Source organism: Cariama cristata, unplaced genomic scaffold (assembly GCF_000690535.1).
Source record: "Cariama cristata isolate BGI_N322 unplaced genomic scaffold, ASM69053v1 scaffold21073, whole genome shotgun sequence".
In the NCBI taxonomy this organism is placed as follows: domain Eukaryota; kingdom Metazoa; phylum Chordata; class Aves; order Cariamiformes; family Cariamidae; genus Cariama; species Cariama cristata.
This window is the reverse complement of record NW_009609240.1, coordinates 41,184-57,414: the sequence shown is the minus strand read 5'-3', so window position 1 is coordinate 57,414 and position 16,231 is coordinate 41,184. Positions and strand designations below refer to the sequence as shown.

Genomic DNA, 16,231 nt, shown 5'->3' with positions numbered 1-16,231 from the left:
TCATCCCTCTTCTCCTTCAAACTACCACATATCCCTCAGATGATAAAGGTGACTTCCAGACTGATGGCAATATAAAACCCACAGAAGGTAGATTTATATCATTACCTTCCCTGTGTAGTAGTGCTTATCTTCATGTTGTTTGCTGTCAAAGAACTCATCAGAGTTTGGTTACAGTGAGGGAAGGCTGGCTAGCCAAAGCTTTTTTCACTGGGAACAAAAAAAATATCCTCAGTAGCTGGACAGACTATGATGCTCAGTAGTAGGTAACTTTCCCTGTGAGTTACCAGTTCAAACTGTATCTGCATGAACAGGGCCCATGGCTGATTAACCATCGATGGGAAATGGATCGATGTTCTAGTTCAAGGGTGACTTCACATCCCAGCTGGAGCTCAGTAGTTCAGCTGTCAACAGTCCCAGAAAAATGAACCAAAAGAGATCCTCCTAGAGGACTGGAATATACTGGTAAGGGAATTTGAAGAAAATATTGCACCAGCAGTGTTTCACTTCATTCACATATAAAAAGAGAGGGTTTACTTCAATGCTAGCAAAACCGGCAATACAACAATTAGCTTTGCTAATATACAAGCTCAACACAAAAAACCGGTGTGCTTCTTGAGAAATGTTTTGTGTCGTAATCCATCATCTTTGGCTGGTATCTCTCCCTCGTACTGTTTTGTGACCTGATGTGATAGTCTTTGTTATGGCCACATAACAGAAAACACTGTTGCATAAAAGAATGAACAAACCCAGTAGGAAGACACCAATCCTATGAGATTTATAGATGGAGGAAAACGTTGCCCTTATTCAGTCTATTTCATATGGTGCATATTTGTGGTCTAGAAAAAAGTGTATAAACATAGGTATTTGCAGTTGAAACAGATAAAAGCTGTAGGTATCGATTTACAGTTTAAAAAGTATTTGAGAGGCATATATCAGATTGAATGCTTGGATTCTATTTTTAAATCTATTTAATGCTATGCTTGTATTGTAATAAACGTTTCAGAGCAGAGTTCCTGATGTCATTCACATATAAGGTGCCAAATTTGGCATCTTATGCAAGGTGGTGCAATTATCCTGCTTGTTACAGATGCAGTGAGAATGAAGAAAGCTTTGCCACTGTAGCTAAATGTACAAACGGTTGCATTTCATTTCAGGGAGTAAATTAAACAGCTCAGTTAAGTCCACCACAAAAAATTATTTGAGCTGACCTGTGTAATTTTGCTGCCCAAAATGACGTAGGAGTAATCCCATTATTTGTTAAAACTAAATCTTTGGTATAATTTCAAAACATTTGAAGGCCTGTACGTAGAAGGAAGATATTACAAATTTATTTTGGGGAAGGGAGAAAAAGTGGGGGTGAATGGTTTTAGCTATAGGAAACACCATGGAGAAGTCTATTCATATTAGGTCGTCACTACTAAATCCGAAACAAAGAACCCACACCACTTGTTGTTAAGGGAGGCTACACACCTCTCTGGCACTTCACTTTCATCTGGGTTAATTTTCCTCCATTTATTTTCATGATACATACATAATACAACAATTTGGAGCAGTAACTAATAGTTATATTGCATGTCCATGCTAAGGTGCTAAAAGGCAATTTTCTTTAAAAGTGTTATGTATATGGTCTACTCCTTAGACTGCCAAAACCAGGAATGCACATATATGAGACGGGAAGACTGAAGTAGGACTTGGGACTGATAGTCCTGAGGCTTTTGGGGTTGTGTCTGCTTTCACAGGATGAGGACCACTCCTTCATTGCCAAACCAAGAAAGTCAACCTATGCAATGGCGAGAAGGAGCTGGGATAAGTTCAATACAACATATAAAAAATGTAAAATTTGGTCCTCCTTGTTTTTTCAGAAGGGGAAGGACACTGGCAGATAAAGGGAAAGCCACGAAGTTTATAATTAGAATTTCAAATTCATGTGACAATTGAACTACCTAAGGGTTTATAATTTTAGGGAAAAAAAAAAAAAAGCCTCAGTAGATTAAATACGTAGATTTTTGGATGCCTTTGAAGGAGGGTATGCCTGTTTCAGTGATACGTGACCACACTGGGGAGCTGAATATATATCTGAATGTTTGCTGAAAATGACTGAGATCCCTACATGGGTCAAATCATCTACCGATTCACTGCAAGAAAATAATTAACATTTTCTCTGATCTCTCAAGTTACACAGAAATCATTGCCACTGTGGCTAATTTTTCCATACCACTGGAACACTTACCAAGCTTGACTCTCTATGACCCAGAGCCATCTGTCAGCACTAAGTCTCCACTGACTGTCAGTAAACAAGGGATAGGAGGCTGTTTTGGCCCAACACCTTTTATTTCAGATCTGAAGCTGAGTTGTGATTCTTTTGAAGTTAGTTCCTATGTACCTACTCATAAACCTTTTACTCTCAGGATTGCTCCAGTCAATACACTGGACTAACCATTAAGTGATTCTATCATGTACGTGAAAAGGTAAGTGCGTGCTGCACCTTTTTCAACGCTAGTCATGGAGTTTCGTATCCATAGCAGTGTTGGCTCTGTAACTGTGAATGATAGCGGTGTTCCTATTATCTGAAGTACTGATGCGTTTTGGGAAAAAGCTGCTATTTTACTTTCCATTCAGATTGATGTAAACACCATCAATCTTAGCAAAATTTTCTTCTAACATAGGAAAGAAATACTGATTTGTATCAGATAGCATTATAATGGGCATTTAAATCAAGTGGTGGTCCCCAGAGGTTTCTTTTTCTCATGCTGATCATTTCAGTTTTTTACTTTTAAAAAAGTGTCTAATTCTGAAAAACAAAGGCACTAAATTCATCATTAATTCACAAAATATCCATCTAAATATTCTAAAACCTTCAAATTAAAACAAGAAAGCAAGTGAAGGGTTATTGTTTCAAACTGTGAATTAATTCTTGACAAGCATATGCACCCATTTGTATGATTTGTCTATACTTCCTGAAAAACAGGTGTGCCAATTTTCCACAGCTGAAGACCAGACTGCTTATTTTCTTCCTGAGAACTTGAAACTCAGCCTTGTGCTGCTTTTACTTACCTAAATGGGAAGGCAGATCTCAGTGAAGATTTGCCAGACCCAAAACATGGAAGCTGGAGCTGCTGTGCCAGAGGCCGGTGCTGCCCCACCAGCCAGCCTTGCCTGAGGTTTATTAACAAAGCAGAGGCTAGAAAAGTTCCAAAGCTTCCTGGTCCTCCATGCAGCCATGAAAAATATTTATTAGCAACGTGAACGCTGCTGGTACTATTTTACTTAAAAGACTTGCTGAGCCAGGCATAACCACTCCTTTAAGCGCAGGCCTATGAAGGAACCTTTGAGGAAGTGAAGGGCATAGTGACAGGCTATAAATTGAATAAGCTTGCCCAAAAGCCAGGTTACTTTTAACATTGTTTGCTTCTAGATTAACCATGGAGACTTCTTGTACAACCTTCTACATTCCTAATTCCACAAGAGGTATACAGGGAAAAGGGCCATGTAACAAAAACCAGCATGCCGTAACTCCAGTTCTGTTAGAAGGGAAGCAGCACGATGAGCATGCTGTTACAGACCTAGAGTGGTAAATCTGAGATTTTAATGGTAACAGACAGCTTTAAGACTGCTAATACAACAAAACCAGAAAATTAGTTTGGAGAGGAAAGAGAAGAATGTTTGAAGTAGTACAATTTTATTTATTAATTTTTTTAAAAAACAAAACCGGAATTGACCAGTGCATGCTCACACAACAGACCTGAAGATCCAGCTATAAAGCTAGGCACAAATGAAACCTGTCTCCAGAGGCAGTGTAAAGACTGCAAATTAAATTTTTGAACACAGCCACCAAAGTAATTTCTGATATCTTTACATAGTTTACTGAAACAGCAGTCTGTTAGGTGTGATTTAGTAGTGCTCCTGGTTTAAATGAGCAGGGTGAAGATCTGGACACAAAGCAGTCAGCAGATTTTTCACAAGTTGGTTGTCAGCTGCAAGGTTAAAACTGTTCGTATAGGAACAACAGTTTTCTTGGGGATGGATTATTTCAAGCTCCTGGAACGAACTCCCACAGGAAGCAATAAACACCTTAAATGTAACTTTCTTTTCCAAGTGCATCTTCACCTTGTTTTTACTAACAAATATAATATATAACTGGAATTAGAATAACAAACTGCGTTTGACATTTCTTATTGAAGTACAGGAGAGTGTTCCCGTTACTGTAAGTAACACCACAATAAATATATTTATTGACTTGGCAAAGTTCGAAGTTTGTAGAAGAAGTGTGGAGTAGCTTATAACACTAAGCTGACATAATTAAATAACAGTATTACTTTTTGATAACATGGTCTAGATTATGCATATTTTTATTGTGATACTTTTAAGGAATAGACCAACTACACTTCTTGTATAGACATTCTGAAAAAAATCTAGCTGGGGAAAAAGTATTGCCTTTAGAGCAGAATTAACATTCAACACTGAAGAACAGTGCAAAAAACACAGCTGAGAAATTTACAGTAAGCCAATAATTCTTACAGTCTCGCAGTTTGTTAAAAAACCCACAAGTGTAGTCTTTTTCACTTTTTGAGTATTATTGCTTTACCAGTAGCAGTGCTGTTTCCAGAGAGGACATTTCCAGAGTTAGAGACCTACATCTGTTAAGAAATTTTGTTAACCTTCTCTCAATTCCTGTACACACTCTCCAGAGTTATCATTACTGGCAAAACTTAATTATATCATGAGATTCTCCAAACTACTAAACCACCCCTACTTAATGCATTTGTTAAAAACTGTATTTTAAATATGTGCTTATACAACAGTTAAGAGCTGTTCTGTGAGTACGACTCGGTTTATTCCCAAACATAACAGTCAAAGCAGTTACAATAAAAAGTGCAGATGAAAATTATTGAAGACTTCAGAGTTTTACAGTTTGAAACTGTGACTGTGTAGGCAAGAAATTTTCTCTTAACAGAAAAGCTAAATTACTGTATCAGAAACTTGTACTGAAGGTATCTTCCATTACATCTTTGGACCATCAAGCAAAGACTGTGCAAATCTAAGTACAAGTATAATGACTTTGGTAAAATAAAAGGGTAAGAACTAGAAATAGTAGCTCTCTTGCACTAAGGTTGTTTGTCTGTGGTCCTACAAGGCAGTTTTGTCCTTTTCAATTTTGTTAAATAAAGATAGTCTGGCTTTCAAGAAGAACACATCTCCTAAAGACAGGCCTAACCTTTTCCTCAAACTATTGTTTTGTTTACTCTAACAGAAACCATATGTAAGAACTTGAAAATGCTATGCTTTTCAGCCAGCTCTGTCATATACCATAGCTAATACCGCATTTGGAATGTAATAATGTGAAACTGACCCCCACCAAAAATACAGCAGGTTTTAAGGTTTATTTCTGAAATGTTGATATACACCGTATTAATTACAGATTTTTTTTTTAAAAGTTATCATATTAATGAAATGGGTTTAAGTTTTAATATAATGAAAAAAATTACAGATACGAAGATATCTGAATGTTGTAACAATTCTCTGTTGTCACACTGCCATCCAGGTAATGGTGTTTCAGCCTTATTTCTGGCCAAGTTGGGACAGCTAAACATGAAGAGACAGAAAACAGAAAACCATTAGGTTGATAGTGTTACTCTTTCAGAATACCCAGTTCCTACAGTAAGTACCTCTGTCCTATAAGCTTTGTTTGTCTCTTAGAACCAGAAGTATGCTGGTAATAGAATACTTAATGCATACCCTCACAGGAGAGGATCTGAGCTTCAAATTTTAAGATTTGAATAAATCTTAGCGGTAAAGGTACAGCGTACCAGTCAAGTCACAAAAAAGTTAATTAAGCTGACTGAGGAGTTGTAAGTACCATTTCTCTGCTTCAAGTGCAACAAGAATTAATTTAGTTCTTTAAAATGTAGTTTTGAGTAACAATTTATTCTCATCTTAGTAGGAAGAAAAACCACAGGTGGTGACAGCTACTGAAGGGCTGCTATTTGCTGATCACAGTGAATAATTTTTATTTTGCATTTGTATTGGAACGAGGCATAGAGAAGTGATGACAATGTTTTTAACAGCACTAAAAGATTGATTGTAGTATAGGTATGGACAACATCAAGCTCTCACTAGGCCAGTATTTATAAATAGCAGAATTTAGAACAAAGGTTGATCACAGTTGAATAGCCATTTTTAACTTGTAAAAGTCCCCAGACTAGCCTGGAAAGACATGCTAGTTGTGAAAGTGTCAAGAACTGAGTCATTTTTTTTTTTCATTAGGATCTATGTTAAGGCAATTATTATGAACTTGTTCATCTGCATTACCTGTGAACTCACATTGACAATATAGACCTTCAAAAGTTAATTAAAAACAATGACTCCAAACTCCCATTTCAATCAAGTGAAAACAGATAGCAAGGACATGCATTAATCTTTCACAAAATAGTTTGGTTTTTTTGGTAAAAATCCATGGAGGTAAAGGTAAGTAAGTCAACACACAGTTACAGAAGTAATAAATATTACAGAAGTTATCAAAGGTACCTACCTGTTTTATAAACTGTGTAGCATTAAAAAGTTCACTGCAGCCATACAGGATGTGTTTGCCTTGTTTACTCTAAAAAAAGACAAGACAGGAAGAAACAGAGTAGCAGAAGTGGCTTAAATTAATTGCATACCAAAAAAATCAAATCTTGATGATGTTGAAGTTTTATACTTTTGGCCAGAAAAAGAATAGTTGTTCCACCAGAGGAAAAAACCCCCAAATGTAATTAAATTGAAGTGGAAAATGAGAGACCAGAGGCAGGAAGAAAGTGGGAAAAATGGGGCATTTAACACATTTAAACTCACTAGAATGCTAAGTTCTCCAATGTGTCTGTGAATGGCCTGGGGAAGCTAACAACCTTGAGCAAACCCTATCCCCAAAAGTAACTGGGCATTGTGTTAAGAATAGTAACAACATATTTACTGTTTCTGTTGTGTTAGAGCCTGAAAACTTAAATCTGTAACTGTTTCCATACGATGATAAAGTTAAAAACAGCACTTTTTTTGTAAACGGATTCTGAAACAAAATATTATGTTGGTTTCGATGGGATGCATAATAAACCTAGTTTGAGTTCAACAGTATTAGCTTGATAGTAAGGCTACCAAAGTGCTATGTTAGCATTTTGGAAGCCAGAATTAGTTTAAGTAATACACAGTTTCAGACTGAGTTTCTTTCCGGTGTTGGGCTAACAATCCCATGGTTCCTCAAAGGTCAAGCATAGGCTTCAGAAATCTGTTTCACTGTTAAATTATTTTGCATTTTCCCATATTAGTTAGGTAAAACTTACTTATTAAAGAGCAAAATAGGAACATAAGCCTTGAAAAAACGATTTTGCTTCATATATATTACCAATTTTGCTATTTCAGTAGAAAGTAACAAAAGTAGATTCAAATAGTCCTTAGCTGGTGGTCAGACGCTAACTGGGGAGATGGTAATCCTAGTTCCAGTCCTCATCTTTATTAATTTTGAGTGGCTTGTGGTAATAAGCTATTCTCATCACTGAGTAGGATCTTGAGCTTGCATCTTCCCACATTTCAGGCCAGTTTTTTTAATCTTGATGCCCGAAAAGGTCTGGTTTTGATCTAAACTGCTATTTCAACAGATTGCACTTTCAGTAGTATGACCGAATAGCATTTGTTTCTGCCTAGTACCAAAACCAATTTTTAACTATACAAATAATTGTGAAATGGGACTGTTGCTTTTCAGGCAGCTCTAAAATACATTAATGGACACTTCCAGTCTGTCATATATATTCTTCTAGAAGTGTAATTTTAAAAATGCGTATGCATTTATTTAATTACTTAGTCCATTCAAACAAAGAGGTATATCTCCAAGTAATTATTGGAGCCAAGTCAAAACTGCTTAACATCTAAAAAAAAAGTAACTTCAGTAGTCTTCAAAGTCCAGTATTTTTTTAATGACTGAAAAACTATGCTGGATTTAAAATTCTTGTGATAACTGATAATGTCTATCACAAGTAGATTGGAACAAATTATCAAGCAATATGTACAAAAGGAAATTAAAGGACATGCTGAATTCTTTTGTACAAAACAGTATGCCAGCCTCCTCTTGGAGGCTCCCTATGGCTTGCAATTTTGATGACATATTTTCAGCATGTTGAACTGAACTTGGCCAACATATTTATTTTAAGGCACAATCTGCCTTACTAACATTATAAATATTTGCTTTTTGACGATATGAGATAGTTTGTTCTAGCACAGAACTGCAAATAATTGGATTTGAGGGCTCCTCTTAATTTTCCTACAAAAACCTCCAGAATGTCAAAGCTGAATGAACATTGCTTCCTGTTTTAGAAAGTTTTAAAATACTTTCTCTGTGCTTTCAGAGGCAAACTGGCAAAACAGATAGTGCTTAGAAAAATAAAGCAGTGAATAAAATCTTTGTGGTATCTGCTTGCAAGACCGGAGCTGTTGATTTTTCTTTTTTTATTCTGGAGGAAAACTGATTGAATTAGAATAATTAGAATAATTAATAAGCTACATCTGTTGAAACAACAGATGCTGGAAGTGTACCACATGGAAAATCAAATTTTATCGGCTAAGCTTCTAAGAGTCACCTGGGAGAGGCAGGCAAGTCTCTGGGGGGGTGGGAGGCAGAATTAAGGTTTTCCTTGACCTTTTTTTTTCCCAAGAACAAACAGTTAAGTGGAATAAAGGTGAGGGAGTCTTCCCCCTTGGGAGGTCATCTCCACTGACCAAGTAAGCAGTCTGACTGGAGAAACATACAGCACCCTTCAGCTGTGACAACTGATGATGAAGAAACCTCTGTCCACGGGTTCCAGAAGAAGAAAAACTACGTCCAACTTCTGACTCTCCGTAAGATCTAATATTACCATTCCTGTAGTTTTCAGTTCTTTGTGTCCTTTCCATCTGTTTACCAAATGACCTCCTGTTTGTCCTATTATTCCTCAGAAACTCCAGCTTCCTGCCACTTTGTATGAAGTGCCGAGTGTTCAACTTGTCATCATACAAATGATCTGTGTATACACATATATACATACACAGCAAACCTCAGCTCTGTCAGTATGCAGCTATATATATCACAGAATGTATTAGCCTCTAGGGGATTCAGAGTTTTATTTTAGTAGGAAATAACAAATATACATCACAAATACACATGTTGCAGGGCATCTTTTGAATTGATTTGGCACCTGAAGTGGCTTTGGGTAAACTAAGGACCAAGCCAAAAGTTTGTCAATGCACTCTGCCACAGGCAGATGCCCCACTGAATGCTGTAATTGGTTATCAAGAGTAGTGGTAAGTGCTAAACTGAGCCTAAATGATTTCTTTAACTTAAATTCCCCTGCTTCTCTTTTTCCCTATCCAGACCAGCTCTGTTCCAAAATGGCTGTCTGTTAGAGGGGGAAAACAACTCAACACACATGTTCTGACTTTATGTTTGTCAAGATTTATCTGGTCAGAAAACTGTGCTTGTTTTGTGGTAGAAGTCTTTTTTCAATGAGTAATGCTCCATATTTATTTTGTGTGAAAAGCCTCAATCCAGTCCACCACAGGACAGGACGAGTGTACCATGAACAAGCTTAAGATCAGGAAGGAAGAATGGTATGCTGCTGCTCTTAAATAATTTATTACGCACTTCAAAATCGTATCAAGGTTCCTTTTGTATTTTTTTTATTCCTTGAAAATGCCTGAATCCCACCCTTGCCCCCCAAGAACTGTAATGATGTAGTTACTTTTCTCAACCAGCTGATTTTTGGTATACATGTGTTCTGCTAGGCTGGCCAGCTGGAACCAGAGAAATTAAATCTGTTACACTGTCATTACATAGTTGGTTACAGATTTTCTTCTTTGTGCATATGACACGTCTTATTTCCACACAGAATCAAATGATGTAGCATATCAAGAATGAGCTTCCATTAACTCATTCGTGAAAACTTCTAAATGTGGGTAAATAATAAATGCTTAGATATTGATGCCAATCTGATCTTTGCTTTGACAGATAGCATAGTATTTGCATTATGTTGGCTTCTGAAACAACAGACATTATGCTCAGGTAAGACTGTTGTAAAATAAGACACTATTATCTGTAGGCCTTGTTTTGAACTGACTTCATATTGCTAAGTTGCATACGAAAAACTACTGTAGTATCTCTTGCGAGACTGATGAAAACTAGAGAACTGTGAGCAGTTCCTCGCTTTCAAGGCTATGATACGCTACAGCAGCTTTATTTAAGAACAGCAAACAAAAACTAGTAACAGGACTCTAAACCAATATGAACAGCCAAACTGTCAGCATTTGATGTATCCGTACAGAAGACAGGTTAATTCAGTTAGCTATGTCTGCTGACAGTTCTCAACCATGCTGTTAGTCTGTATGAAGACAAAATAAAACAGAATACAGTTTCTTTACTCAATTCAAAAGTGCAACATGGGCAAGAATACCAGGAACAGTAATTCTCTTGGTCTGAATTAATAATCCACTTTTTCTACTGATTTCTTACATACTTTTTTTCCCCAGACTGTATATAATAAAGATGTTAAGGCCGATTTCATAGACTTAATCTTCTAAATACTAAATGTTACAGATAATCTGCTAAAATTGGTTTCCTTCAGTGGGTTATAGACTACAACCGACAGAAGTGCACATACCTTTATGTAGTCAATAAGATTTTGATATTCAATATAGTTGCCTCCTCCAACTACAAACACTATCGCCTAAAAGGCAACACACACATAATCAGATTACGCATTCAAATTCTATTGTTTCAGTAGCAAAATACATACCAAACCATTAAACCTACAGCAAAAATCATCCTAATCACACTGCAGTCTAATAAGAACGGGATACAGAACCACTAGCTTCCTACCTGAAAGAAGATAATAGAAGAGACTTAGTAGGATGCAGAATAGTGAATTGAGAGCTTTTAATATGTCACTATCTTCTACTAAGAAATAACTGAAACATACGCAGTTTCAACATGTTACTTTTTTGTGTGGAGATGTCTCCAGTGGCCATAGGAACAGTTAAAGTATTTCCATGGATGCTTAAAAATTACTTCTGTTATAAAGGAATACACTTTTTCATTATTTTTCCCACTTACTACTGGTAATAATTTATAATATCACAGGTAAAGGCCATCAGTACTTTCTGGGCTATGTTTAAAAGAGAACAATTAATGAATAGAAAAAGGACACTTAATAGATGCATCATTTTTGTTAACATTCACTACCCAAAATTGTTTGACTACACTATATGAATTTTATATAGACTTTATGTTACTACTGACGTTTTTGCTACGACCATCTGCTAGCCATATATATGACACCACATGGTGTCATACCATATTTCTTTTGTTCAGGAGGATAACTAGGACATTTCAAGAGAAATCCAGACATTTGTATACTGCCAATGCAAAGATTTTTGCTTATGAAACTTGGTAATGAGATTTGATAAGTAAGACTTTTACTATTTGCACATATTTATGTTGAAAAATCCTAAAAGTTACTGGCATTTGTATAAAATTACAACCTTAGGTGTTTTGCTTTTTTCCTTTAATTGTAGAAACTATTTAAAATACTGTCACTTAAATCAGTGGTCAATAGTGCTGTTTAAGGCTGGACAAAGGATTAAATCTAGAGAGCATTCTAAAGATCTGGTATAAAAATGGGGGGTTTAAATTCCTGAGTACCCAATTATGATATTAATAATTCCTGCAATTACCTCCAGAAGAATTTTCTAGATTTTTTTTTCCTCAGTTTTAGTTAATGCTTACATAGTCCTTTGAAGATGGAAAGACTTCTTCAGAATAACAGCTAATTATAATACTAGATATAATTAGTCAAAGTGGTTTTTCCAAACAAGACCCCTCGTTTTCTTAATCATGATCATAAAAAAATGACTGGTACTTCAGGATTTGTTTTTTTAACACATGAACATTGAAAAATAATTTCTATGTGACTTACCTCCTGGAATGGATTTTTGTTTCTTGGAACTGAGCTATAAAAAGAAACATAAACAAATTACGACTTAAATTTTATTAGACATTAATATAAATATGCAAAATAAGTATCATGTACACATGTTTATACTACCTATGTAATATTAGATAACGATATAAAACAGAACAATAAATGCCTTTCTGCATTTATTCTCCAAGTATTTTATTTAAATGATTTGTTATGGAAAATCATTCACTCTACAGGACCGAATACATGACTAAATAGGAGTTTTACTTCATCAGTTTTAACGTTACTGTTTGAATCATAAGCTTTATGACAATACTTCTTTTAGATCTTAAAAGCTCTAACTATAGTGCTGCTAGCTAGGAGCAGATACAATGAGGAAAAAGCTTCATCAGGATTAGCATAGTTCATGACACTTACTTAATCCTGCTGCCTACTGGAAGCTTAACCAGGCAAGCCAGTCAGTTTGCAGTGCTTGCATATATACTTATTTATCCTTCAAAATCTCAAAAACTACTACAGGCAGCAGGTATGTGTTCTGCTGTCAGGTTCACAGTAACAACATTAAGATTGAAATGATGTAAGGAGGAAGAGGTAAGTTACAGTTTGGGCGGTACAGATTCTTCCTCTCCAGGTGAATACACAGTCCTAGCCGCAGGGATGCAGCAGAGAGAGGGGCAGAAACCTCTTTTCCTGCATCACCTTGCACCTTCTGGAGGAAGGGAAAAAGCAAAGAGAAAGCTCTGAAGGCTCAGTCTGCTCTCCTGCCCTTTGCTCACACACTGCCACTACCGTCCTGCCCCAGGTAGTCAAATACATAGTATGTTCTAACACAGATTAAAAGCACTGCATTTTCCCCTTCAAGTCCTCTTTTCCCTTCTTTCAAGAAGTTTTCTCAGAGTGACCAACAACGACTTAACACAGATTCCAGTGTACCAGAAAATTAAGAGAGAATGGCTACCTCTAATGTTGTTTTGGTCTGTCATGAATACTACAGACTCCCCATAAGTAGAACTGCCAGCCCAATTCTCTCCTTGTTTGAATATGACATGACAAATGCACATACGTTTTGTGTCATCCTTTCAGAGGGCAAGGCCTGTTTACACTTGACATAGGCTTTACACAGGATATAAATATACTGTTTTGCTAAGACTGAATTACAGTAATGCAGTTCCTACTCTATTTAAAAAATAACAGGTAGAAATGCCAGTAATTCTTTAAACAGGAGTAGGTTAGAAAAAAAAATTAGTCACTTTTTATCATAATTTTATTAATTATACTATTTGATATTGTTATTTTAAACTAGTAATATTTTGTCAAGCCAGCTAACCTAGGTTCTTTTTATCATCTACATAAATATTCGAAGGGAGAATTAGACAAACCCCTACGTGACTCTACCAGAGTTTTGTTGTCATGGTCAAACATGATATAAGGAATATAACTTGAGTTTATATACAAAACCCAAACAAATTCAAAGTTTTTCCTTATGATGATTATTATAGCTATACAGAACAGCACATTTATGCATTACGTAAATGCATATCTTTACATTCTTTAAAGCAACATAAGAACTACATGGAGTGGGTAAAAAATAGACATTTATATGAGAAAAACCCTTTGGCTTTAATAAAACAAATCTTTGCAGTTTTGCACAAAATCGTCCAAAAATGCTATGAAAGCATAACAAGACAATGAAAGTTGCAATTAAAATGAGACATAAAATACTGGCAATTTTCTTCTTTGATGCTTTCAAAATCTGATTATCTTTGAGATTATATAGTCTGTAATAACACTTTCCAATAAAACATACGTATTATCTGAAATTTGTTTCCTATTACTACTTATGCTGTCAGAAATGTACTTTTCATGTTTCAAGAATAGAGGAAGCGGGGACAGATTTAATGCAAATAACTAAAAGCAAGTCTGGACCTACTTTATCCATATTTGTCCTGTAATAAACCCCTGCAATTAAATGAGCCGATCGTTTTCCCACAGGTTCAGTGAAAATTATTTTTAGAAGGTATGTTGAAGTTAGGTATCTTTTCTGTTTCTAGGATATTAAAGGTGAGATTATCAGCCACAGTTATTGATCAAAGATATAAAACAAAAGAAATAAATTTATAAACTTCCAGTGTGATTCCTCTTCCTCTCTTTGATTGACAAGTAAACTATATCCAACTCTCCCTTCATATGCACATGTACGTAACACGTGCACCTGCCTATACAAGAGCAAATGCAGTCAATTTTTAAACATTTTTTCCAAAGTTATTAACAAATTACTAAAGAAGGGTTGTATTAAAATTTAAAATTTTAACTGTTTAAAAAGTGATAAAGAAATTTTGGTGCACTATCCAATGACTTTTTAATTTAACAGTGAAAAACCACAAAGTTTCAAAGAAATCAAGCAGTACAACTACAAAGAATTTCAAAATTTTTATTGCTAAATATTACTACACATTCCTGTAACTGAACTGATGTACATGTTAGTAGTATGTTCAGTCACTGGAATAAAGGAATTTTTTTGCAGTGTTATAAAAATCTATCTGGTTGATCCAAGTTCCCATTGTGAATTCCTTCAACACCAACTGTCTTGACTTGGAATTAATGATTAAAATTAATTACTTGTAGTCAGCGAGTAAAATAAAACCGGATTTCTGAAGTCAGCCTTTTCACAGGGTACAAGGAAAGAATCAAAACTCATAGTAAACTCACCTGTCACTGCCTCGAAGCATCTTGGGGTCAAAATACCGGTAGTCATCTGTCTCCTATTAAAAAGTATGTTTTTATCTCAAAAAATCAGAATTTTGGCGTATGAATTTCTATTTGTATCTATTACATTAAACATCATTCAAACCAACATCATTTCCCATTTAGCAGTCACATCATTCAAAATTAATTGTGGTGTCCACTAATATTTATAGTATTTGTACATAACTGAACCAGTACAGAATAAACAACAGTGAGAGAGCTATGAAGGGTGCTATTGAGCTTTTTGTTTCTGGGTCATCTAAAATTGACTATTACACACTTTCCAAAAAATACATTGGTTGCATAATAAATCCCAACAGAAAGGCAGTATGCAGAAAGAAAAATTAAGGTGTTACCAGCTTTAGAGGAACAACACATGGTTAGTTATAAATGCTAAAATTTTCCAGGTTACAGAGATCTGCTATTGATTTAATATTATAAACCAAAACACTTCTATGGCAATGAATGCTAAATACAAGACAGATCAAAATCTGCTACTGTTATGTAACTTACCCTATTCATTTCATGATTTATGACTACTATTAAACCAAAATTAAGCTCTTGAAGAAGAAACAAGTCCCACAAGAATCTGAAAAGTCTGTCTAAACTATACAAAAAATTTTTTCTTCACACAAAACACTGAGGCACTTCCAATATTTTTGCTGGCATCAAGCAGGATTTTTGCCAATTATTACAGATGAAAAACAAAATTTCTTAGTAACTCCTTCTGACAACTACTTGGCTTTCTCTGTTTCTATATCACATTTTCATCCAGGTACTGTGAAATTTAGTTTGTGGATAAACTGCTTGCAGGAGCACAGCTGATTTCATCTGGGTGCTTACATGCAAGATCTCTATGTTTTGATGATTTTGTAGAGCAGAAATAATTCTTCTTGAGCAGTAGACAGATTATCTGGGAAATTTATTAGAGCTCACAAAGCATAACTAACTCTAATACTACAAAATATTTAGCATATATGTGGTGGTTACACACACAGAAAACAAATCTATTTACTATTAAGGAGTTTTACATAATTATATAAAATAAGTCTCTTATCCTCAAGTTTGGTTTTTTAAAAAACTTAGTTTAAATCTAATTTCACACTGAATCTCTGTAAAATGATTTTATATGCTCCACTGGGAATTTCAATCGCAATTTTAAAGTCTGCCAACATTCATGATTTTGGCAGCCTCATACATAAAGGTGGTATAGTGACTTTGAAGTAATGTGAGAGGTGGGAATGGACGGATATCACCAGACTAAAACAGAGGTATCTGAGAAACCTTTAACTTGGATAAAGAGCTGTAGCTTCCCTGCTTGTTAGAATGAATTACAGATTAATGCCAGAACTAGAATCAGAGTTAAAAAAACAACATTACAAACATTTCCTCCTGCATGTATTACTGCTGTGTTTTTTTCACTGTTGGCTTGTGTAAGTAGACACATGAAAAGTGGTAAAGTAATAGAAATGTGATAAGCTAGATTGGTTTTTTGTTGTTGTTTAAATACACCA

At 35.4% G+C, this 16,231-nt stretch overlaps 1 protein-coding gene across 2 annotated transcripts in view; it reads right to left on the bottom strand.

The window, feature by feature from the left end:
• Positions 1 to 5,368: 5,368 nt before the first annotated feature.
• SCFD1 (sec1 family domain containing 1) overlaps positions 5,369 to 16,231 on the bottom strand; it is a 48,097-nt gene continuing 37,234 nt past the window's right edge. For both annotated transcript variants that reach the window (XM_009697483.1, XM_009697484.1), the window contains 5 exons: positions 14,682 to 14,734; positions 11,970 to 12,003; positions 10,656 to 10,721; positions 6,530 to 6,598; positions 5,369 to 5,583 (listed from right to left, as the gene is read on the bottom strand). In XM_009697483.1, coding sequence (XP_009695785.1) covers positions 5,560 to 5,583; positions 6,530 to 6,598; positions 10,656 to 10,721; positions 11,970 to 12,003; positions 14,682 to 14,734 — 246 coding nt within the window. In that variant the 3' untranslated portion in view covers positions 5,369 to 5,559. The remainder of the gene's footprint in view (positions 5,584 to 6,529; positions 6,599 to 10,655; positions 10,722 to 11,969; positions 12,004 to 14,681; positions 14,735 to 16,231) is intronic.